At 40.6% G+C, this 25286-nt stretch overlaps 1 protein-coding gene across 1 annotated transcript in view; it reads left to right on the forward strand.

Annotated features, from left to right (window-relative positions):
• Positions 1 to 25286, forward strand: part of Slc9a9 (solute carrier family 9 member A9) — a 539646-nt gene that overhangs the window by 31640 nt on the left and 482720 nt on the right. The window contains exons 3-4 of the mRNA XM_021206677.1: positions 7504 to 7581; positions 9325 to 9401. Coding sequence (XP_021062336.1) covers positions 7504 to 7581; positions 9325 to 9401 — 155 coding nt within the window. The remainder of the gene's footprint in view (positions 1 to 7503; positions 7582 to 9324; positions 9402 to 25286) is intronic.

Genomic DNA, 25286 nt, shown 5'->3' on the forward strand with positions numbered 1-25286 from the left:
AGGGAGGTTACATTAGAGGGATTCGGGGAGAAAGGGAAGAGAGAGGTTATCGAAGATGTAGGAGCCACGCGGAAGGGGTAGGTATCACTTCTACCTGGATTCAGCTGGAATTCAGAGCTAGACGCCACCTGACTGTGAGAAAACAGTTGACATGTCTGGACAAAGAGGGTTGGCATGTGTGAGTCCTGAGCAGTTTCAGCCTCATATGCCGGGTATGCAGCTCTGCCCCTCGTCCTTTAGAACTGATGAACAGTTAAAAGCAACTGTATCCATTCATAGGCTGCTTCTTTAGCTTTCCCAATCGTCACCTCAAGTGCATTATGTCACCGTGTACTAACCAGGCCATTGTCCATCCCACCATCTTCTTTGCTCTGTGGGAGCCCAATGCATGCAAGCCTATTTGGAAAAGAAAAATTTCTCAGATTAGATGCTGCCAAATCAAGTGTATGTAGACAACATTTGCACAGTCGTTATCAAATTATACCACTGGGAGATCATCCAAATTTGTATTCCCAGTAGCCATTTGATATTTGGTCCTGTTTATAAAAGTATCTTGACTTTTCTTCATCTTTGAGTGAAGAGAGCTCAAAAATCATTACCAGTGGATTTGAGAGTGTTTTGTGTATGGGTCTCCAACCCCTGGGCCATGAGCATTTTCGTTCATTTAGATTCAGATCTACAGCAGCCAGAATCCTCCAAATTCATTGCTCCTCTGAATTCACTAACTGGTAGACACAGAGTGCAAATGGGGAAATGAGATGAGACTCTGGGAGGCTGGAAACAAAGACCAAGCTCACTGGATTAGTGCTGTGGCATAGTCTCACTAAGCATTCCCAGTCTTCCCCCCCCCCCCCCACTTCTGGAGTTCACACCGAAGCTAAGCATGCTAGAAGAAAGATAAGCATATCCATGAGCCATCGCCAGCTGTGTCCTGTGGCTGTGTGCACAAGGTCACCCGAGTCTCCTTTAAAATTGAAAGGTATTGAAAATCCACGCAGGTCATGAGTTCTGCTTTTTAACATATCTTCACTCATTTTGGTATTTAAAATTATTTTAAGTTACTTGCTACCAGATGTTATTGAACTCACGAAAGCGTCTTGCTTCCCTTGTGGCTTGGAACACCCTGGCCCATGGGGCCTATATCTGGTGACTGAGCATGTCTCTGCATGGAGGGGGTCCAGGCATGGTTTCTCATCCATCCTGCGAATTCCAGCTCGTCTGCTGCTTTGATATCAAGACTTCCCGTAGGCCAGCCATCTCAGAGTGGTAGCTCTTTCCTGGAGAACTCCAAATTACAGCTTGCCTCAGAGCCTTGAGCCACACTTGTGCGGTTTCTTGCCTTTCTCCGTTTATAGCCTTTATAGTACCAATCTGTTACATGAGGTATCTTCAGATTCTCTGTACCAAGAGGCCTGCTAAGTTTTCAATGACTAAACATTGGAGATGACTGAACATGTCCTTTTGCTGGCTGTTTTTACTCATCCAAAGGAATCAACTATTCCCCAAATTAACAACAACAGCAAAAAAACTATTTCTTAGTCCCACATCTTCCTTTATTGTATGAACTTAGTTCCCTTGGAAAGTATGCATTTAGTTGGCCCATATGTACACATTCAGTTCCCAGTGCTATCCCTGACATGTTGACTGACACTGGGCAAGCCATTAGTTCCCTCTCCCGTCTCTGGAAAATAGGGATAATTGCATTTGCTAGCTACCACTCTGGAATGTTGTCAGATGTGATGAAATACTGTTTTTAAAAGACGTCTTTGGAAGGACTAGGCCCTATCCATCATGGTCTCTCGCCAGTGTGGTTACTTTAGTGCTTATTTACTTAGTAGGTCAGTGGGACGTTGGCACGTCTTGTCCGACAAGCATGGTGACTCATTGCATTCTCAGGCCCAAGCACAGTTTTGCATCTGTAACCTTCTGAAGCCTCGGGGACTAAGCTCGGACTATTCTTTCTGTTCTTGGAAATTTTCTAGTTGGTTATCTTTGAAAACAGACTTTCTGATGGGCTGGGTCTGAAGGTCTGATCTGTAATTTGTGTCTTTGAAAGACATGTAAATCCTTGACTGGGGCATTTTGCCTCTGCTCTTCTCCTTCACCCATTGCTTAGGACCCAGTATTTTAATTAAAAAAAAAAAAAAAAAAAAGATGGATAGTTCACTACCAGGGCCATGATCAGAGAACAAGTCTGAAGGAAATGGTATGTGGAATTTCCAATGGAGGCTGCCACAGCCATTTCTGAGAAATCGTCTGAATTGGAGTCACTCCCAGAACTCTGATTTATCTGCAACTAAGCCTAGAGCTAGGCTGAAAGGAACACAAATCTGTTTGTATACACCAATAAATCCTCCCGTGCTGCGTGCCACTCTCTGCCTGCCAGCCTCATCTCGCTGCTCCAGAAACTATAATCCGGTGGTGAGGTAGTTAACCCGCATGCAGAGAGTGAACTATTCTGATTATTGAAAAGTTCTGCATTGGCAGTTAGCCCGATTTCTGCCGGAAAGCAGCCCAGGCAAGGGTTTTCCTGTGAGGAGGTCTTGCCACTGAGAGTTCCCTCCTCCAGATGGTCAGGGCCGTGTGTTCATCCCTCCAGCTTGAGTGATGCTTCTCTCTGCTTGACTCATAGCTGTCCTGCAGACCTAGAGCAATGTCGGTGTAGTGGGGCCATCTCAGGAAGCATTGACCTAGAGGGAATGTGAAAATCTCTACCCACACTTTAGACAGGTCAGGAGGTCCTGAAAATAGAAGAGTTTCGGTTTTTGTTGTTGTTGTTTGTTTTGTGTTTTAGTATAGAAAAGGAAGAACGTACCTGATTATTTGATAAGAAATGATCATCCCAGAACACATGCGTGCAAGTTATACAGACTCAGCAAGGGTATATGTAGGAATATATGTATATACATATATGCATGCAATAACAATGAAAAAAGAGGCCATGAATTTGAAAGCAAGTGGGAAAGCGGTGTACAGAAGGGCTTGGGGGGAGAAAAAGGAAGAAATGTTGTAATTATTATAATCTTGAAAAAAATGCCCTTGTGCCATGGGAAAAACAACTTTTGTTTGGAAAATGCCATAAGGAAACCTAATGCTTTGTATGTTAACAAAAATAATATATTTTAAAAGTAAATTTTGAGTAAGAGTTTGTTATTACATTTATTTATTTATTTATTTATTTATTTATTTATTTAATGTGATACCATGTACACCCCAAATACTGAACGCAGGCTTTGCCCCAAACATCTTTAATCACTGTGCCATATCGTTTTATGTAGACTCAGCATAAGCTAAAGTCATCTGAGAGGACAGAACCTCAATAAAGAAAATGCCTCCATAATCAGGTTTCTAGAGCATTTTCTTAATTAATGATTGATGTGGAAGGGCACAGCCCATTGTGGGTGGTGCCATCCCTGGGCTGGTGGTCCTGGGTTCTATAAGAAAGCAGGCAGAGCCAGCCTGGGGGAACAAGCTGTCCGCAGCACCCCTCCATGGCCTCTGCATCGGCTCCTACCTCCAAGTTCCTGCCCTGCTGTGTTTCTGTTCTGTTTTCCTTCAGTGATGATCAATGATGTGGAAGCATAAGCCAAATAAATTTCTCCTTCTCCAAGTTGCTTTTGGTCATGATGTTTCATCACAGCCACAGACCCCGTAAGAAACCCACTGAGTCCTCTTGCAGGCCCATTACTTGAAAATCCTTAGTCCTAGATCTTTATTTTATTAACAATGAACATTTAAGAACTGCTAACAAGGAAATGTTGAAGCACCAGTTTCTAAAAGCCTTAGATCAGATCTATCTCACCTGTGCCCCTGCTTTTCCCTTGGACTGTGTCTTCTCAGGAGCCCCCATGAGGCCCTGTTGTACATCACAGTCTGGGTCATTTTCTTCACAAAACTCACTGTCCCTTGGAAAGCTTGTTGGTTTGATTCACAGGGAATCAGCCACTTAGTTTTGTCTGCCTTCAAACCAGCAGAGAGGCACTAGATGAATGGTTCTCAACCTTCCTGAAGGGTTGTGACTCACAGGCTGAGAAGCACTGCTCTACAGTTTAGATCTTAGCCACACTGTCTGGTACAGGAGTACACAAAGAGAGCCTTTAAGACACATGCAGACAAATGAGTCTTCCTATTAGACAGGAGCCACTCATTCAACAGCAGCCACACTGAGGAGAACTTTCCGGAGTTCCACAGTCAGTCAACAGAAACTTTTGACAATGTCTCCTCAGATGGTACTAGGCAGAGTAAATCTAACTAACTTATGATATTGGAAGGTAAGGTTTTTAGCATGCAGTGTGTGGAGGAATGTTAGAAACAAAAAGGCCTTGGAGATAGAAACCTGCATCTAGAATTCCAGCTGCCTGACCTAGATATGCTAAGACACCTCAAAACAGCTCAGCCTCCATGTTCTCAACTGTGAAATCGGTCTGACACTTCGTCTCTGGAACCCAGTACATCTCTCACAATGAGTGACATAGTCATGAGTCACAGCAATGCAAGATTGGCACCTCAGTTTTCATGTAGGTGCCCAAAGAAATGTTACCCAGCGTACACCACCATGTCTCTGGGAATGAATAGCAAAGGCCAAGAAGACATCTCCTCCATTTTTTTTCTCTGTGCTGGATTTTTATATTTCTCAGGGTTGTTTGATCACTTACAATCTGGTATTGACAGCCTAGGAGGGAGGGAGTTGAGGGTTGTTTTCTTGCTGAAGGCCTTCCAGGTATTCAGTGTGTCCAAAAAAAATCCCCGCAAAACATGTTCAACCCTCATGGGGAATAAATTACATATGATATAGGGAGGCGAATAAGGATGTGCTCTTGCTGAAGACATTTCCCTCTCAGTGCTGGAAACTGGATGTATGTGAGTGAGATGGTGACTAAGACAGAACCCCGGGAGGGCATGACTGAGGCCACTCCTGTGCTGGAAGCAGCTCAGTTAGTCTCCCTTACACACAAAACTCTCTGAAGGAGGTACACAGAGAAAACTAGGCTAAAAACCACCCATGGTCCCCATTGCTGACTGAGGGAGGGCTTACGGGGATCCCAGACCCGTAGCTGATAGGCCCTGAAATTGCCACCTATGCAGACAGCCAACCTATGACCGTCTCAATTCTCCAGTGTCCTCTTAGGCTTCGTGTGGAAAGATAAGCTAAACTGTCACAGGTCTCAAGAACTTGATGAATTAATGCTGAGAAAGCCAGTGGAGCACAATACCCCAAGCACAGGGCTGTGGGGTTCCGGTAGAAAACTGATGTCTGTAATAGTTTTATGTCAACTTGACACAAACCAAAGTCATCTGAGAGAAGGGAACCTCAATTAAGAAATTAATTTCTCCATAAGGTTGTAGGCTATAGGCAAGCCTGTAGGGTATTTTCTTAACTTGTGATTGATGGGAGAGGGCCCAGACCATTGTAGGTGATTCTATCCCTGGACTAATGGTCCTGGGTTCTATAAAAAAATCAGGCTGAACAGGTATGAGGAGCAAGCCAGTAAGCAGCATCCCTCCATGGCCTTTGCATCAGTTCTTGCCTCCAGGTTCCTGCCCTGTTTGAGTTCCTGTCCTGAATTCCTTCAGTGATGGTCTGTAGCCTGGAAGTGTAAGCCAAATAAACCCTTTCCTCCCCAACTTGCTTTAGCCATGATGTTCCATCACAATAAAGACAGCCCTAATTAAAATGATGTACCATAAAGCTTTGGTGAAAGTTGGGGGCATAGGTGACCTGCCTAGATGCTCGCTGGTGCAGGAGCATGGCGTCCATGGGTGCCTCATTGGGCTTGTGAGAGGGGACCAGGGTCAGTTAGCAGCTTCTGCCGCATGCACCTTCTCTCCTGAAGTATTAACTAGATGGGCAGAGTTGAAATTGAGAATGTAGAAGGGAAAATAGAAGGTCTGACAGTGGCCTCACTGTCCTATCATGAAAGCTGAGTCCTGGAGAGGCTCCTCGGAACGATCCTTCACCTGTGATGAAGCCAAGCATAGTTCACTCCATTTTAACAGGTTTGATTCCCAGAAGTAATTCTCTCTTCTTTTCAGTTGAGTACAATATATACTTAGACACGGGGAGGGACAGAGGTGAGGCAGGCTGATGAGGCATCCCTGTAACCCTGGAAAAGCTCCTGGTTTAATGGGGAAAGCAGTGCAAGCCAGTCACTGCTCAGAGTACGCCAGAAACCACGCTACCAGGAGAAGCCAAAGGCTAGGAACACACAGAGAAGAGGCTCTCTGGACAGAGAGGTCAGATAGAGCCACAGCCGAGCCACTTCTGAGATCCACCTCAGAGAGGAGAGAGGGGAATGGTGATAGTGTGTGGGTCTTAGGGACGAAATGAGTGGTGGTGGAGGTGTGTGTGTGTGTGTGTGTGTGTGTGTGTGTGTGTGTGTGTGTNGAGAGAGAGAGAGAGAGAGAGAGAGAGAGAGAGAGAGAGAGAGAGAGAGAGAGAGAGAGAGAGAGAGAGTCAGAGACAGAAAGCCAGAGATAGACAGAGAGCCAGAAAGAAACAGAGACACAGAGAGACACAGAGGGGGAGGATGAGGATTAGTGTAGGACAGTTTTAGAAACCAAGTGAGTTCTTTGCAAATTGTTAAGTGTACAGAAGATACTGGATTCAAGAATTCTCACATCTCATTTCATTATACTTCACATCAGTTCATACTTTTTTTTTTTTTTTTGGCTAAGTTTATTTTAACACAAGTATAAAGCAATGGATAAATGCTAGAAAAATGCATTTTCGTTTTCAACTGTGTTTTTCCACAGTTTTGGAAGTATATTTTAAACTTCGGAGTAGAATAAAATAGAGAAAATGAAGACCAAGTCTCTACATGGTTTTTTTATTTGGGAAACTCTTTAAATCTTTGTCAACAGCTAAAAATGTGAGCATTACAGCTTTCCAAGTAAGAAAAAAGTGAATCATAATTAAAAACAACTGAGCCATGAAAAAGGAGCTCTGCATGGTGGTGCATACCTATAATCCCAGTGCTGGAGAGGCTGAGGCTGGAGGATTGTGAATTCAAGGTCATTCTGGACTAGACAGTAAAAACTAGAATAATAAAATAAAATTAGGAATGACTATTCAAGTAAAAAGAATAAGTTTCTTTCCCAGAGAAACTTCATTTAGAGTTTTGTTTTCTGTTATTGTTAGCTGAATTATTTTCCTGTGTGATACCATATTTACACATTTCTAAGTTTATATTTTCTTTTAGTTTTGGCTTTTTGCTGTTGTTGTTTTGTTTGTTTGGGACAGGGTTTCTCTGTGTAGCCCTGGTTGTACTGTAAGTCACTCTGTAGCCCAAGATGACCTCCAACTCAGAGATCTACTTGCCTCTGCCTCATGAGTGTTAGAGTCAAAGGTGTGTACCACTACTGCCTGGCTTTATCTTTTTCCTCGTTCTTATTTTTCTCTTTGCTAATTTAATAGTATGGCAATATAGCCTTCATACAGTCTTCACAAACGTGCTATACCTGTTGTGTAAACACGACTGACTTTACTTCTGTCTTCTTTGGCAGATGACGTTTGACCCAGAAATCTTCTTCAATGTTTTGCTGCCTCCCATTATATTTCATGCAGGATACAGTCTGAAGAAGGTAAAGCTAAAGAACGTTCCCCTCTCTTATAGTTAAGTCGAAAACTTGGCCAACACTAATGAAAAGTAGTTATATTTTATGGTATTTCCTACATGGTAAGAACAGCATTGCATAGATTACACAATAAATGTTCAACCCTGACAGTCTTGGAATTCTTTTTTTTGAAGCTGCCCTAAGTGATTTAATAATTTGAAATATCATTTATCACTTTCACAGAGGGCTCTTTTAGCTCACCCTTTTCCTGAGTGACTTTTTAAAATACTTTGAAACTTTTTCTTTTTAAAATTTTTTGATTGACAAACAGATAAACTACCATTTCTTTCAAGAAGAGAAAATAAAGGGACTCTTAAATTTATAATTACATATTCAAAATTCATCTTTGTATTAAGTTACTATATGTTCTTGGAATTCTTTTAAATCTATTAGACCAGTACCCAGGGCCTAGTGGCACACAGCTAATGATCTCTGTGGCTTGTCTAAAGTGAGATGCAGTGTAAATCTAACATGTACCCTAGATATTAAAGACTAAGCATTTTAAAAACAGTATGCAAATCATCTCAATAATGTCTTATACTGACCTCATAAACTATAGAATTGATAATATACTATGTCAAACAAAACATTAACAAACTCCACTTCTCCTTTTAAAGTTTATTTAATGTGGCCCTCTAGGAGGTCTGTAAATGTCCAATGTGACCCGTGTTTCCTGACCAGTCCGAGATGACTGTGTGCCAAGAACTACCGTTACTAGTTCACACTGGGCTTAAGTCAGGTCGACTGTGATCCCTCACACTGAGAGCCACAGTTTTCAGCCACTGAGCTAGTTCCAGACAGTGCCCAGGCACAGGCTGACTGTCCATGTCACTGGTCAGTGAATCACTTAGGTGGGTAGTACTGTGCCACGGAATGAGGCAGAGGGAACACGGTGCTCTTTTGCTGCGCAGGTACCACCTTGGAGACTGCCAATGTGCACCTCTGCCTCCCTCTGGCTCACAGAAGCCAGTAGCTAGGCAGCTTCTTCATTACAGACCTGGAGGCTTTGGTGGTTGCTGTGTTTTGTTTTATTTTGTTGTTTTGTTGCTTTTTTTTTTGTTTTGATTTGTTTTGTGGACTCCAGGCTCCCTCTTGCTGTCAGTGGTGGCTGCTCAGCTCTCCCTAAAACTCTGGAAGGGAGTATTCCTAACTAAGAACATTTGAAACGACTTAGAAGGTTAGATTCCTGCAGGTCATTCTTCCTCATAGCCTACCTAAGTAGTAGGCATCATGTCAAGTTTCATGCATAAAGCATTTATTTAGTTCAGGATTTTAATCTTTGGTTGCATCGCACTCAGAAGATGCATGGAGAAGAAAACTCAGGATACTACATGAAAGCCAGATGTCAGTTAAATTTCTTAGAAGAACATTTGAAAAGTTAAAGGTTTTATGTTTGCAAAACCCATCATGGCAACTGTGTCTTGATTAGTTGTCCCAGAGCCCCAGATACTCATTGACCAGCCTGTTCCCTCTTCTGGGGTCTAGCTGCGTCCATGGGTTATCTTTCCCTTGCCTGTCATCTTCTAGGGTTTTTCATTGCTTTTCCTTTCTCCTCTTTTCTTTGTGGAGAAATCACTTACTAAGTTTCATGCCCATGTGCACCAAATTCCAGGCATGACCTCCAAAGAAGATTTGCTAAATAATGAGAGAAAGGAAGGCAACTTGACTTCTGCAGATGTACTCTATGAAATATTTTCTGTTTCTCCCTAGAGACACTTTTTTCAAAACTTGGGATCCATTTTAACGTATGCCTTCTTGGGAACAGCCATCTCCTGTGTGGTCATAGGGTAAGTGACATTCGGAACCTGGGCTATAGGTGGCTGGAGCGCAGCAATCTGAGATGGAATCTCAGACTTCTTGGTGCTTACTCTTTGGACCAAGTATGTATCTGTGCATGTGTGTTTTTCCGAGTACGTCATGTTTAGGTTTGTTTTGCTTGATTTGTGTTATAGCTGTTTTGTTGTATTAGCAACATCTAACAAGTTGGGCAAGCCTTCTACCAATGAGCACCACCCCTAGACCAAGTACATTACATTTTTATAGATTTCTCCAGCCCTGATCCAACATTTCTGTATCCTATGACAAACATAAGGTACAGGGGACCTGCTCCAGCCTTTAGGGTAATGGTGGGTGGGACACAGCATCAGACGAATGTCAAAGACTGATGATCCCTGGCCTCATAATCTTATTCTTTGTGCTTTAATAAGCACTGGTTTCTTCCTCTGTAACTCTCTCTTACTACTTTGTACTAATAAGCAATGGTTTCCTTTTTCTCTAGCTCAAAGACCCTAGGCCAGGGGAGAGGCTTAGAGCTCATTAACTCCATTAACTCTTCGTGAACCAGATAGAAAAGAAAGGTTGTGCCAATAACTCAACTCATTTGTGAGCCCAAGAGAAAAGATCTTTTGCACGGGAAATATGTATAGACTCACACAAATTTGTACACACACACACACACACACACACACACACACACTGGTCTGGCCTGACCACCTGTCTCATCAACTCCACAAGTGTTCATGCATACTATACATATACATATACATATACATATACATATACATATACATATACATATACATATACATATACACATAAGTATATACATATATACAAACACATGTACACATATAAATATATATATATACACACACACATATATATATATATATATATATATATATATATATATATATACATATACACATATACACATTTAAATTTGGTGGTTTGGGCAGAACCCCCAAGACATATATTTTTGATTCTAACTTGATTATATCTTTCTGGCAAAAAATTAAAATCATTCCATAAAACTTTCTTCCTAAAATTATTTGCTCAAATCAGTTGTATAAAGTCATTATCAAGAGTTATGAAGCCATCAACTTATCTATTCAGCATTACTACATGATGGTACGTCTTTGCTGATCTGAAGAAAATCTTCCCAATAGGGTGGACTGATGCCCAGGAATCATTAGACTAATGACAGGAAAAGGCATATCAGCTGCAAGAAACAATCCTGAGATGAAGTTTCTTAAGACCTTGCCTCTCAGAACTCACCCATCAAAGACCATGCAAAAAAAAACCAAAAAACAAAAAACAGTGGGCAGCCGGGCATGGTGGCGCACGCCTTTAATCCCAGCACTCGGGAGGCAGAAGCAGGCAGATTTCTGAGTTCGAGGCCAGCCTGGTCTACAAAGTGAGTTCCAGGACAGCTAGGGCTATACAGAGAAACCCTGTCTCAAAAACAAAACAAAACAAAACAAAACAAACAAACAAGCAAACAAAAAAATTGGGCTACCTCCAGGAAAGTCACCCACTAGCCTTAGCCTCTCCTACATGGCTCCCGACATTAAGGCTTCAGCAAAGAAAACTGACAGTGGGTGGCTAGATTTTTCTCTGTGAGTTTGAGCTTCTGATTTAGGGTGTCTGGACCACTTGGTCTGAGTTATGAGAAGCAGATCACATTCTTATTTAGCTTGCATAATGTATATGACCTCAATGTATTTTTCCACCATCTTTGTAGAGTTTTACCCATATTTGACAAAAATATAATATAGCTATATGCTGAGGGGTTTCTTCTAAAGGAAAGTTTGTAAATGGGGAGTTTGAAACAGATAGCTTCAAACATCAGCAAGATTGTATATGGCTTGGGTGGCTTTGTAGTTGATGAACTGTAGCATGTGAGGTGTTTTTCCCCCTCAATGTATTTATTGGTTATGCTGCTGGCCCGAAGATGAACCACAGAGACTCTGGCATGCAGCTCACCATAAAGCAAACTGAGGTCCAACACGGCAAAAATTGTTCTATCTACTACGGTGTGAAAGCCACACTGCAGAAAGATGCAGCTGCTGTCGCTGTCGTGACACATCTGTCTTAAACTGTGCGACACAGCCAGCTCTATTTGTGATAAATCTTTAACTGCCTCGGCTATCGTCACTCCCACCAAGAAAGTGGTACAGAGCATGTACAGCAGTCATGCCTCCAGCCCAACTCTTCTGGGGTGTTCAGTGTGTGCCAGTCAAAGCTGGGGTGGTGTCTGGGCTCTGTACATACCTAAAAGCAGGGAGATTTCTGCATCAAACACTTGTTTAGTTGAGGTTAAAATAACTGGGCTGTAGTCTGTGAAAATACACTGCCTGGTTAAGGTGGTGAAGCAGCTAAAGATTTTAGCACCTGCAAGTAAGGGCTTGACTGAGTGGAAACTCATCATAGCCTCTCGAGTGGTCATTGAACTGTGTGTGACCTGACAAATTCAGCATGTCTGGTCCTTCCCCAAGCTGTTTTGCGAGGCCTTCGCGCTCTGTGTGTGCATGTGCAGGAGCACAATATGTAAATTTTGAACCTGGCAAGGGCTTTAAAGATCTGTGTCAGGAAACCTGTTCATTCTGAAGAGGAGACATCTTGAAAGGCTAACTAGTTAGGCTAGTGTTATCATCGGTGAGAAGAGGACCACCCAGGACACAAAAGCTTAGCTTCTGACCCAGGAGATAATGCTTTCACATGTCCTACCTCCCCGTGTGCCGTGCCACACCCACAGAGGGTTGGACAGGGCTTCTTGTCAAGCATTTGTTGGTTCATAGCAAACACCAATTTTAGCAGTTTTGTACTACAAGGATCTGAATTTTATAATGGATAAAATTTCCAGACAGCTAGGCAGTACTTAATTTCAATATAATTAGTATTCATTAATATCCTGTTTCCTTTGTACATCTAATTTTAAGTATATTTATACATTTATGTTATATACTTTTAGTTCTTAATACTTATTGCTCCTTAGATCTGAAATGTTCAATTAAAAAGTATACGTGATGTGTATGAAATAGCCTTCTCCAGAATATTTCAATTTAAGAGGCATGGTTATTTTCACTTATTAAAATTAAGAGTTTTTGGTGAAGAGAATGGTATCTATGAAGTGCAGGGTATCTAAGGTTAGCCTGGAATCTGCTATGTAGAAAAGCCTGGCTTCAAACTTACCGTAATCCTCCTGTCTCTACCTTCCAAGAGCTGAGATGGGAGGTGTATTTCACTGCACTTAGCTTGTTTTAATTGATGTTGTGTGCATAACCAGAAATTTAAATAGTGATTTGAGAAAAAGAGTGGTTCTGAGAAAAATCTTCAGACCTTTGTCCTTTGTTTAAACTGTTTACAGTATGAGCCATAAAATCATTCATGCTGGTTTCCTTTAAATTAATTTTTTTTTAGATTTTATGCATAAGTACTGTATTTATATCATTTTTACCCCTCCCCCACCTCTTCTTGTGTCCCCCCCACCCTCTCTCAAATTCATGACCTCTTCTTCCTTAGTTGTTGTTTCATATATGTACGTACAAACATAAAGATACAGCCTGCCAAGTCCACTTAGTGTTGCTCATGTGTGTGTGTGTGTTTAGGACTGACCACTGGTGATTGAATAGCCTATCAGGGGCTTGTCCTTAGAGAAGCCTGAATGGCTACCTTCTCTATTAATTGCTTGTAGCTTTTCACCTAGAGGTGGGGCCTGTGAGACACCTCCCTTTCCTGTTGGCATGTTAGCTAGTATTGTCGTTGTGTAGGGCTTACTTAAGTGACCATATTTTTGAGATTTCATGGGTGCAGCTTCTCACCATAAGACACGGAAGATGCCTTCTACTCTTCTGGTTCTTACAATCTTTTTACCTCATGTTCTTCAATCTTTCCTGAGCCTCAAGTGCAGAAGTTGTGTTGTAGATTTGTTTTGGGGGGCCTGAGCATCTCATAATCACAATCTCAGCAGTTTGACCGGTTGTTGATTTCTGTAAAGGTCTTCATCTGTTATTTTATTTAAAAAATAAATAAATTGGTTTAGGAAAGTGGTTTAGGAAAGAGGAACAAATTCTCTTTTAAGGAGTATGACACCATCAGTCATACCTAGTCAGCTAGGTTTACAGTACCCAGCCACCATTCTCTCCAACTGAGTGTGCCTTAAGTCCAATGAGAAAACTGTTGATTACTCCCAGGATATAAGTGCCACTATTATTGGCCTGGATGCTCTTGCCATCCTGGCCATAGTTGTGGGTCAAATCTTCACAGCTATTCGAGGATATTGATTACTTTTCCCCATTGGCATCTTGCATAGCATCTTTTGGTCCTGTGAGAGATATTTCTTAGGAAGAAGGCTTCCACAATGGATTCAGCAGAATCATCCAAGTCCTGGGTCTAAAGTATGTGGTGTGTTCAGCCATTGGAACTTACTTTCAATTCTGGGAGGCAACAAGAAGACAGTATAATGCCTGTATTGTTTGTGGAGTGTCTCTTGGACTCCCTTGACCAATAACTCGAAAGGAAGTTTCTCATGTCACACACACATACACATTGTCCTAAATATTCATTAGTATCCCTAAGATGCTTTTTAAAATCACATTTTGTTTGGTGTGTGTGTGTGTGTGTGTGTGTGTGTGTGTGTGTGTGTGTGTGTGTAGACTCTCTTGTACCATGGTACTCATGTGGACTTCAGAGGATAATATATGATTATCCAATTCTTTTTACCACATATCTTCTTCTACCATATGACTTTCAGGGATTGAACTAAAGTTGTTAGCTTGATGGCAAATATTTTTATTCACTGAGTCATCTTGCTGGCCCAGTGGAGCAGGCTAGAAGGAAGACTGAATACTTTACTTTTTTAATATTCCTGGACCCTTGATAATTCACCATGGAAAATTTGTATTTATAAATATGATATTGTTTACATTATTCATGCCAACATTGCTAAGGACTGACTTCCCCGGAGGAATTCTTAATATACACAGACTATTAAGATGCTCGGCAGCCTTGTCGAAGATGCACAATCCTGAGGGGGGCTTCTTGGGTGCTTGTCGATGCTCTCTGAGTGGACATGTCTGCTCCCTTGGGGACTGTTATATATAGTGATACGGTGAGTTCAAGAAGCACCCCCCCCCTCAATACTGACTCCTTAATCCTCAAAAGGGGCATATTGTTCATTTAGAAGTCAAATGTGGTTGGCAGTTCAGAGGTGGACACTGAGAGTTATTCATCTCTTTAAGCTCTAACCTTAGGAACAGAGTAAAATTGAGATGAGCTCTCCACTTGGGAAAGAGAGACCCTGAGGTCATGCTCAAAGACTTCAGGGAGGAATGAAGCTCTTTAAGTTAGTCGTGAATTTTTATAGGCGAGAGCCTGCACAGATTTCAACATTTCATCAGACCCTCTGGGGAGCTACAATCTATAAGAAAGAAAGAAAAAAAAGAAAGAAACTCGAGTTTTTTAAAGCCTGAGCAAACCCATGGCTATAACAGTGAGGGTTTCATGTGTCCCTGAGTTTAGTAGGACTGAAGGCTCCACCCATGGCTATAACAGTGAGGGTTTCATGTGTCCCTGAGTTCAGTAGGACTGAAGGCTCCACCCATGGCTATAACAGTGAGGGTTTCGTGTGCCCCTGAGTTCAGTAGGACTGAAGGCTCCATTAGAATGCACTGAGAGCAGTTATATAAAGTCTGGAGCTATGTGGACTGACATTTTAGATTGCACTGTAAGGGAGCAACAATAAAGTAGTTATTATGCATTTTGTTCCAGGACTTGATGGCCATCTGTCCTATCCACTGCAGAGTGCAAGTGCTGAGCTGTATGTAAATCAAAAATGGTCACTCAGGTTTTCACAAAATAACACCAAAATTGTTTTTCCAATGTAACATTCCCAGTTTTATTTTTGTTTTTGTTTTTTTTCCCCCTTAATGTTTAGCAATTAGTAGGTGCAAAATGAAAATGCACCTCCATTTGTGTCTTCCTTTTATTCCCATTCCTTCCCTCCTTCCCATTATTGAATTGTTTGTACTTTTATAATCCCCCTTTCCATCTGAGGTGTTTGGTCCTCTTTTCACAGACTTTGAGAGTTCTTTTTATGTTGCACTTATCTATACATATTCACTTAGCAACGTAGTTTGTAAGTGCATCTTGCAAACTTACAAATCTTGGGTTGCATAGTATCTTCTTATGGGGTTGACAGTTTTGTACTTATTTAAGAAGTCCTTTTGTCCTAGAATCCCCAAAGTACTTTTTCTTCAACTGCTTTAAACTTTTGCTATTTGTAGTGACTCTGTTTTAGAGACCAGTTTTGGGTTTGGTGGCCAGTGGATTTCCAGTTAAAATTTTCATCTCAAATGCACAGCCAGTTTTGATAATAACATCCATTGCTAGCTTTGCATTTCTTTAAAGATTTCCTCTGGGTATTGTGGTTTCTATTTCTTGACTCTCAGGTCTCTTGGAATGATCTATAATTTATGCCTATGATGACACACCTAACTACTGATTAGTCTTAGTTGCTACAGCTTCTTAAGTTTTAATGTTTTATACAGAAAGACTCATGATTTATTTTTCTTTAGGAGTTATTGGTTTTTTATTTGTTCATAAAAGTTTACTACAATATACCCATGAATATAAAACATTTTATGTTTATAAAAATCATATTTTGTACTGTTTTATAGTTGTATACCTTATACTTATGATTTCCCTAGGGATCCCCTTGGACATGAACTGGAGGGAGCATATGTAAGGAGATTTGGAGCATCGGTAGTCACCACAGTGGGAACTTTGACACAACCTAGAGCGCATCAATAGGAAAATAGGCAAGCAAATTTATACAATACAAAAATCCCCATCAGGGAAGAGCAATATAGCATCATGTATGACAGTGCAGTTAAGTCTCAGAAATATTACATAACATATCCATTATACTATCATTGTTCCGAATGGACCAACACTGAATACTATTAAGACACATGCATGTGGACGATGAAGACATGCGTGCAGGTGTGTAATAGTTAGGGGACTGAGAACACAGAATTTGGTGCCATGATTAGTGTTTAGAGGGAGAAGGAAAAGAGCAATACAGAAAGAATCACAGGAGAGATACATTACAGATAATGTACTGACTCATAGGCTGGGAGCTTTTATATTTTCCTTGGAAAGAATTTCCTTAGGAGGTATATTTCTAGTATATTATCATGACATATAACTTGCAATATCTTTTATATAGCCTCTTGCGTATATCAATTACATTACAAAGAACGCAAGAAGGGCAAGTGGAAGGAACAATTTGACGGCTTTATGGAATTCTGATCCTGAAGAAATGGTCTTTCATTGCTTTTCTCTGTGTGTTTTAATGAGAACAGTTTGGGTTTACAGGCAGCAGTAGAGGAACACAGTGCCAAGGGAGGGTCTGCCAGTAGCCCCAGTCATTCTTGTAAGTCTTCAACCCCCGATGTTTTCCTTTTCTCTTCTATCCACACTTCTCTCCGTTTTCTCCGTCTTCCCTTCTCCAAGACCCTTTCTTCCCATCCATCTCTTTTTTCCATCTCTTGAGACCACATGGACTGTTCCGAGTCTCTCTCCTTTTGGCATTTCAAAAGCTGTAGCTCAGAGTGACCTGTTGGGCCAGGCTAGAAGGCCCAGGCCTTCTGTCTGTCTGCACTCATTTACTCTGGGTTCTGAGCTGGCTGGAGTAGCTACCACTAGTATATATGTAGGGCTCAACTGGGTAGGTTTTAGTATTATTGCTGTGACGTCTACCCTCTGAGCACTTTAATTAGGGGGCCGACTTAAAATGGGCTCTGATCCATGTCTGGTGATTGATTGTGACCTGGTTGTCACGCAGTTGTCACAAGTGTTGACTGCTGACCCGAGATCTTAAAGTATTCCACAGAGAGCCAAACAGAGACCCAGAGGTGGATCTCCTCTCAGACAAGATGGTAGAGCAGAGGCCAGCAGTGAGTTTGGACTTTCATGCTGCCTGTTGTTCAAGGAGGCCGGAGGATGCCATAAGCAGTTAAAGATTAAAGATGGCGGGGAGGCACTGCTAGCCCAGGTCTTGAAACCTGCGTTCTGGAGTTTTGATGTGACTCTGTGGGGTAGTAACACTTTTAAGGAGCCACTTTTTCTCCCTTAGGCAGAAATGTGAAGATAATAAGAAAGCCAAAAAGAGCAGACAGGAAATAGTAGAGTTTTGATCCTGGAGGCTTTGTAGTAGTGCTTGCCTAGACTCTATGCCCATGATGAAATGGATAGGGCATGTTGATGTTTGGATGAAGGGGAATACAATTTCCCCCTTCATCTTTGCATTCACTGTGGGTTTGACTGTCAAATGCATGCCAGTCTGAACCTCTCACACTAGTCCTCTTCATTCTTAAGCTTCCTGCTAGACTGACCTTAGTTTTTGAGCCTCTTACTTTTCATGAGTCAATCATGAAATTGCCTAGTGAGGGCAAAAGTGGTTGAAATAGGAGAGCTATGCACCCCTTGTTGTCAAACAGGATAAGAAACAGAAGTGACCCCAGCTAGCTTTGTGTGGCCCTTCCGAGTATTTAGCTTTAACTCAACTGCTTTTCTATTTGTTGCCCCATTTTAAGCTCACAGTAATCAGGACAGAGAGAAGTTTCTATTCTTAACTCCCTTTTTAAAGACAGGTACCTAAGGCTCCAATTGTTTAGTGACTTTTATGAAATGTCACTGGGTCCAGAGTATGCCAAGCCCACACTGGCAACTGAAATGACATCCTTACACTGCCAACACATCAGAAGCATCAGCAGTTGGTTGGGTATGCACAGTCTCAGGTGGCGCTGCAGACCTCTTGAGCTCATATCTCTATCTTAACCAGAACCCTAGATAACTCCCACTGGTACTAAAATGGGCCACATTCCCAAATTGGCAGAGAGAGTTAATAATTTTTTTCTAGGATTTACCAAATGCAGACTCTAGGCATGGAAATAATTTCAACCAATATTTACTCTATATTATTTATAATTCAACTAATTTTATGATTTATAGTCACAAGCATTATATGACAAATGTCTAGACCAAATACTGTATCTTTATTATACAGAAGATAATTGGTAGAACACTGTTAGCTTGCCTCGAATAAGTGTCCCAGTGAAAAACCTTCAGCGTTCTGGTCCAAGGATTTTAGCATTTCAGGTGTGGGAAGTGCTCAACCTGATTTAGCAATTACATTCTGATGTCATTAAATTAAAATGGTCCCAATAAAAGGACTGGGAGTCAGTCTTAACTACAGCTCTGAGAGGTTTTACTGGCCTATTTCACTCTTGCCTGCTAATCCTCGCTGCATGAGACGCAGGTGGAAAGCTCGTTTTTTCCATGGGCACCTCACGTGATCAACGGAATAATGACTACTGGTGTCATTGCTCAGCGTTGATGAGCAAGTGCACTCCTGGAGGTCACTGCTACATGACAGATATTTCAGGCCTGTGCCTCCGAATGACTCTTAGCCACCCTGCCTTTTGGTCGCATGGCCTGCCTTTGAAATGTAAGGATGACTTTGTTCTCTTTGCATGTTCTGGTACTTGTGAAACTATTAATAAGTTTGGTTTTGTTGGTATACTAAGGATACCATGTCATTTATTTTCTCCCAAGCAAATTCTATAACATAAAGAGATATTAAGTATAAAGCTGGGTGTGGTAGCCTGTAATCTAGAACTTATGAAGAGTGGAAGACCAGGAGCTCAAGGTCATTTTCAGTTACATATGGAGTCAAAGGCCAGCATGGCCACTTGAGACCTTGTCTCAAAAAACAAAACAAAACCCAAACAAACACAAAAGAATTATGAAGTACAGCCACAGCAGTTGCTTGCAGCATTAAGCATTTCATGTGTGCCAACCACTGTCTTTCATAGTGAAGGATCAACTTGCTAGATCCTTCCAGATGTTCATTAAAATAAGACTGCATGTATTTATTTCAATAAAATGTCCCAAATTTGCTGTATCAAACCAGTTTTCTAATTTTTGTTATAATATCAAAGAACTTACAAAATATTTTGAGAAACCTTCTAATTCGTTGTATAGACTTGTAACAAACATTTTGTTAATTTATAATAGAAACTTTAGGAATCTCAAGAAGGAATAACCACTTAGAATCTATAAAGTAGATCCTAATGTCAATATGAGCTTCAGTCAGCAATAATGTGTCAGTGTCAGGTTAGAAGCTATAACAAGTGGACCAGACAACACAAGATGTTAGGCATGTAAGGGCATGTGATTATGCTTAGAATATTTCCTGCTCTATTCTTCTAAAAATATGAAAAAAATCTGTTAATTTAGAATAGAATTTCCACATAATAAATATTTTATATGATCCTATTGATAATAAATAGACCATAACAGGTATTTTCCATGGCACCTCCTGCCCTGTCCTGGTTGAACATTGGCCCCCTTTTAGGTACATAAACTCACCAAAGTCATTAGGCTTGTTGTAGCCAAAACAATTGTCTAATGGTCTTTTCCTACTTCTTCTGTATCTTGGCAGTTGGCCTTCTGAGATATGCACTAGAAGTGGGGCTCTAAGGCTGCTGGAAAAGTCTTGATCTGATTAGCCTCACATCTGTAATGGTCCTCTTCTCGGTCTCTTAGACTGTCTCTTATGAGTACGATGCTTGCACCATAGCCCACACCTAACTTTAGTTCCTCTATGTTAATAAGGAATGGGTATTATCTCTCTTGAGGCTTTGCTTCTTCTCTTTAAGTGTCCAAACTGTGCTACTGTCAGAGGCAAGAGATGCCCGAGACTTAGTCTATTATATTGGTGACCTTCCATTAACTGTGATTCAGGCCATGTTTCTACAGGTCATATCTTCATTACATTTTTTTTTGTGTGTGCCATGTAACGTGACAACAGTCCCTTCCTTCCACACCGCCTGTTAGTAATTGCTTCTGAGTCGCCCAGTTCCCCTTCCAAGCTTACTTGTTCCTATTGATTTCTTATAACTTTGCATTCCATCACCAAACACTCTTCTTCCCAGGCAAACCCCTGGCTTCTTCCACAACAAGATAAATTGCTTACACGATTGTGAAGATGTTGCTGTTAATTTGCAGCAAAACAGTAGCCATTGTAGGCTGCAGATTTAAGGCCTCCACAGAAACCAATGACCTGATTATTTCACACTGCACTGCACAGAGCTAAATACAATTACTGCCTTATCCCAGTGGAGAGGAATTAGGAGTGCAGAAAGAGGGGAAACATTATCCTAGGAAAGAGGAATGTACGGAGAAACTCATTTGGAAGTGTGTGAGTATTTACTGTGCACGGCTCAGGCTTTAGGGAGTGATTTCACTTCTCACTTCCCTGTGTCTAGGAAAGGCAATTCCGTAAAAGGTTAGAAGTGCGGTAAAAGGTATTATTTTCATAACCTTCTGCCCACAGTATTTTTACATAGTTCATTATATTTTCACTTTATAGTGATAAAGAGACTGTCAGGGGCAGCATTCATCTACCATATCGATACAAACACCGAGGCTCGATTACTTCACCTAATGTTGTGAATATTTGTCGAAGGATATCTATTTGCACAGATCTCTGGCTCTCTGCTAATGTTTTTCAAAAGTGGTTAAGGGTCTACTCCACTCTTGAAACCTGTTCTTCAAATCAGTTAATCAAAACAACAACAATAAGAACACAAATTGAGACATATGAGACGTGATAAATAACGTAATCACATATGCAGTATATGCTCCTTGTCACATATGCAGTATATGCACCCATGCCACATATGCAGTATATGCATCCATGTTACATATGTAGTATATGCACCCACCTTACAGCTTTACTCACACAGCACGTTCAACCTCAATGAGAGTTTAACCCATTTTTTCATTTGCTTATCATGCAAGCTAAGATTTAAATTTTTCCTCAAAGATGTCTATCTGTAAATGATAATAAATGCAGTGAAGTGTTCAGAGCCTGGAGGTAAAACTTCATGTTACTAAATGTCTAGCACCAGTAATGGCACCGTGTTCTCAAATATTTCAAAAACCGTATTTAGTTCCTCTAGAGGAAATTACATACACAGAGCATGTAGGTTGGCTAGCATTAACTCGCTCAATGACAGCCCACATTACACATTTCAGGAGCTGTGTCTCTCTAAGTTCTTCTTAGACTCAACGGATCTGCTGCTTCCACTAACCTGCAGTTTAGCTTGGCCACTTCCATTGAATTTGTAGGGAGCGAGAAATTGATATTCCTGTTGGAAAAAATACGAGTCACCCCAAATGTTTTTCTCCTATTCCTTCTAAATTTAGCATTTTCCCATCTCTCATATTAAGAAAATACAACTACTTTTAAAGTACCTGCTTCTCTGGTTGCCAGATAATTTCCACCCACGCCCCTCTTCCTCCCTCTAGGCTTCCAGTAGAGTCAGTTACCAGGAATATGCTTAGCTAACACAATATCCTTCCAAAACACATGCTTTGATTCCAGTCTTTCCACGTTGAAAATTTCCTATATTCTGGAAGAATTGAAACATTATTTTTGTTTTAAATTTCCATAAAATCAAAGAGGCATAGTCTAACATTGAGTTGCTCATAGTTATTCGGATATGTTGAAGAATTTTTGAATTGTGTTAATATTCTTTATGCGATGTAATTATGGCCATGTATGCGATGTAACTTGTCAAAGCCATGTTAGAAATCATACTGGAAGAGGATGTGTTAGGGTCATACTGGAAGGAGACTGGCTCTTGGCTCAGTGTCATCTGCATGGTGGGTGAGATGAGAGCTCTCATACTCAGAGGAGACGGACTCACTATAAGACTGAACACCAGCATCAAGGAATGTTCACAAGGATTTGGAAAGAATAATCTTTTGTCTGTTAAGTCTGACAAAAATTGGACCATTTTACTCAATACAAAAATGTTAACTATAAACTTAAACCTATAGTCATAGAAATGTGTGACTCTGAGGCAGGAGAATCACTATGAGTTTAAGGCCATCTGGGCTACATAGTGAGGTCAAGATCAGCTTTGTGACGTAACAAGACTCTGTCTCAAAAACAACCCCTAGCCAAACGTCCATTGTTCAGCAAAAGTTTATAGATAAATTAGTGCAATAATTCATAGATAATATTAGCTGAATTAATTAGTTAATCCTCCCTCTCAGAGCTTGAAAAGGGCACAGGAGGGTTGACTCTAAGGCTCCTCTTTGTGAGGTCATTCACGAAGGGAAAAGAGTTACAGAAACATTTTTTAGACAATAGTTTAGAAAACAGCTTTTGGTTTTAAGCAGAATAATAGTCAAGAGATCTGATAGATAGTTTCTGAAGATAAATTTTAACTTCATCAAGCATCATCAAAAAGTACCTAAAATATATTTTTAAAAATGGCATTTTTTCCAAAATAATTTTTTAAAATTATTTTATAATTTTGTGTAATAGTATTTTTCCCATGTGTATGTCTGTGAACCACTTGCATGCCTTGTAGCCATGGAAACCAGAAGAGGGCACTGGATCCCCTAGAACTGGTGTTCTATTCAGCAATGAGCCTGGGAATTGAACCCTGGTCCTCTGTGAGAGCAGCAAACATTTAGCTACAAAGTTGCCTTTGTAGCTCTAGCTTTTTCTTTTTCTTTTTCTTTTCTTTTCTTTTCTTTTCTTTTCTTTTCTTTTCTTTTCTTTTCTTTCCTTTCCTTTCCTTTCCTTTCCTTTCCTTTCCCTTTCTTTCTTTCTTTCTTTCTTTCTTTCTTTCTTTCTTTCTTTCTTTCTTTCTTTCTTTTTTTTTGACTAAAACAGACTCTCGGATACACTTTTTGATTCCAATTTTCTTTTACTGGACTGAGAAAGAGAGAGGCCTTTGGATACTTAGCTGATTTCCTCCATAACTTGATTTTTTTTTTCCCAGTTGATTGTTTGCTTGAGGCAGCTAAATTTCAAGAAAGTCTTGATTGTTTGTGTTGAAATGAAAAGGTTATTTTCCAGAAAAAGCCAGAAGGGCTATGTTCCAGGCATGACCTCAATTTTGTGTATCGTTTACCCTGACTATGGTGAGTACATTGTCTCTATGAGGATAAATCCCACACTAAGAAAAGTACCCTGAAGTGAGTTCACAGAGTTCTTATGGTGAGAAGTCTTAAATTGTACAACCTCTCTCAAATAAGAAACATGTGTTCCCACAAGTTCTCCTCCATTGAAACAATGTTCTTAGCTTAGTTATACAAAACCTGGATTCCTGAGGGACAGCACTGCTTGTGATATGTTATAGGCTAAAAATGTTCTGATCTAGCAAAAAAATACCCTTTTATAAATTCTGATTTTTTGACATCAAATACTATTTGAGTCTTCTGTTTTGATTTATAGTTTAATCTTTTTTTCTCTAATAAGACAGCTTCTCAAAACCATGAGCTTGTAAAGAAGTTTATTGAGAAAAGTAGCTTTTAGACTAAGAGTTGACTGTATAATGCTTTAGAATTTGCCTTCAGTGTCCTCCCTTTCATTTAGATTTAATGACTTTTGTACAGCGGTCACTTCACTGTATAAGTCCACTAAATCAGAATCAAGAAAACATACTAGAGATAAATGTTTTACACAAAATTTATTTTGAGGAGGTGGGTAATGATTTTACTCAAGAATGGAGAGTTATGTTAGTAATTTTCCTTCTGCAGATGTAAATGGCAGAGTATTAGAAATCCTGTCCCTAACTTAAGCCAACACACATCTATAGAAAGCGATAGAAAATCTGTCCAGTGCCCCCAGACTTCAGATTTAAAGAACAGATATTTAAATTTTGAGGGTGATGTATTTTGTTTGGAATATGGAAGAGTGTTACATTTTCTCAGCATTCCAAGGATTTGCATACAGACTAGATTCAGAGTGCAACAGAGTCAGAGCCGATTTTAAATGCACTCAGAGACATCTTCATGTGTTATTCCAAATTCAGATCTCAGAATCGTTTCAAGGTTCTCATCGCTTTGCCTGCTGAGATGAAGAGGAAGCGGTGGCTCTTTTAAAGGTCTGTTTTAACAAGCAGGTGTGAGATGTCATTTCGGTAAAATTACTTGTGGATTTCAGAGTCCGCCAAACCCTAAACATGAAGGATGGAGTTTGGGTTATATTAAGATGGATGTTGAGAATGGATGGGACAACTGTCACCATGAAGGTAGCCTAGTTTCCTTTCTAAAATGTACAAAATGAGACCACTGTGCAAGGTAAATGGCCCGACTTCCAGGGCTGAATAGCCATCAGCTTTTGCATCCTGCCCTCTGGTGGGAAACTTTATAAATAGCAATCTCTATAGTTCCACATTTATTTGATAAAACTTTCTGTATAATCAAGCTTCAGCTTTTGGCAAAATACATGGCAAGAATCAATTAATCCAAACACCAAATTTTATCTGCAAATGATAAATGACTCAGTGAGCTTGAAAGAAGTGAATTATTCATTACCAAGTTCTCCAGTGTTTCAGGGAAGGTATTAATTATTGACTACCTACTAAGTACTAACACTACATGAGCATCATTTCATTAAATTCCAACAACTATGAGTTTAGTCTGAGACACTTCTCCTTTGTTATCCCTGTAGATCTAGCATCTTCCCAGGGTACCTGAAATCCATCTACACACAGCAGACAGTTGCATTCATAGGCACTAAGTGCATCTTTTCTCATCCTTCCTTAAAGAGGGACCAGTGAGGAGCAGTGTCAGCAGGGTTAGAGCCCCCTCCTTGTTAGAGCAGGGTCCTATGAACCGGGATTCATCTCAAAGTTAGCCCTGAGAATGGAGGCAGGATTCTGAGGAGAATAGTCACAATGATCTGTAGTCAGGCAGCAGAGAGTGGGCTTCAAACTACATGGACTACCTGCAGTGACTCACTCCTCTAAATAGGGTTCTACTTCCTCCTCCTCCTCCTCCTCCTCCTCCTCCTCCTC

Source organism: Mus pahari, chromosome 10 (genome assembly GCF_900095145.1).
Source record: "Mus pahari chromosome 10, PAHARI_EIJ_v1.1, whole genome shotgun sequence".
NCBI lineage: Eukaryota > Metazoa > Chordata > Mammalia > Rodentia > Muridae > Mus > Mus pahari.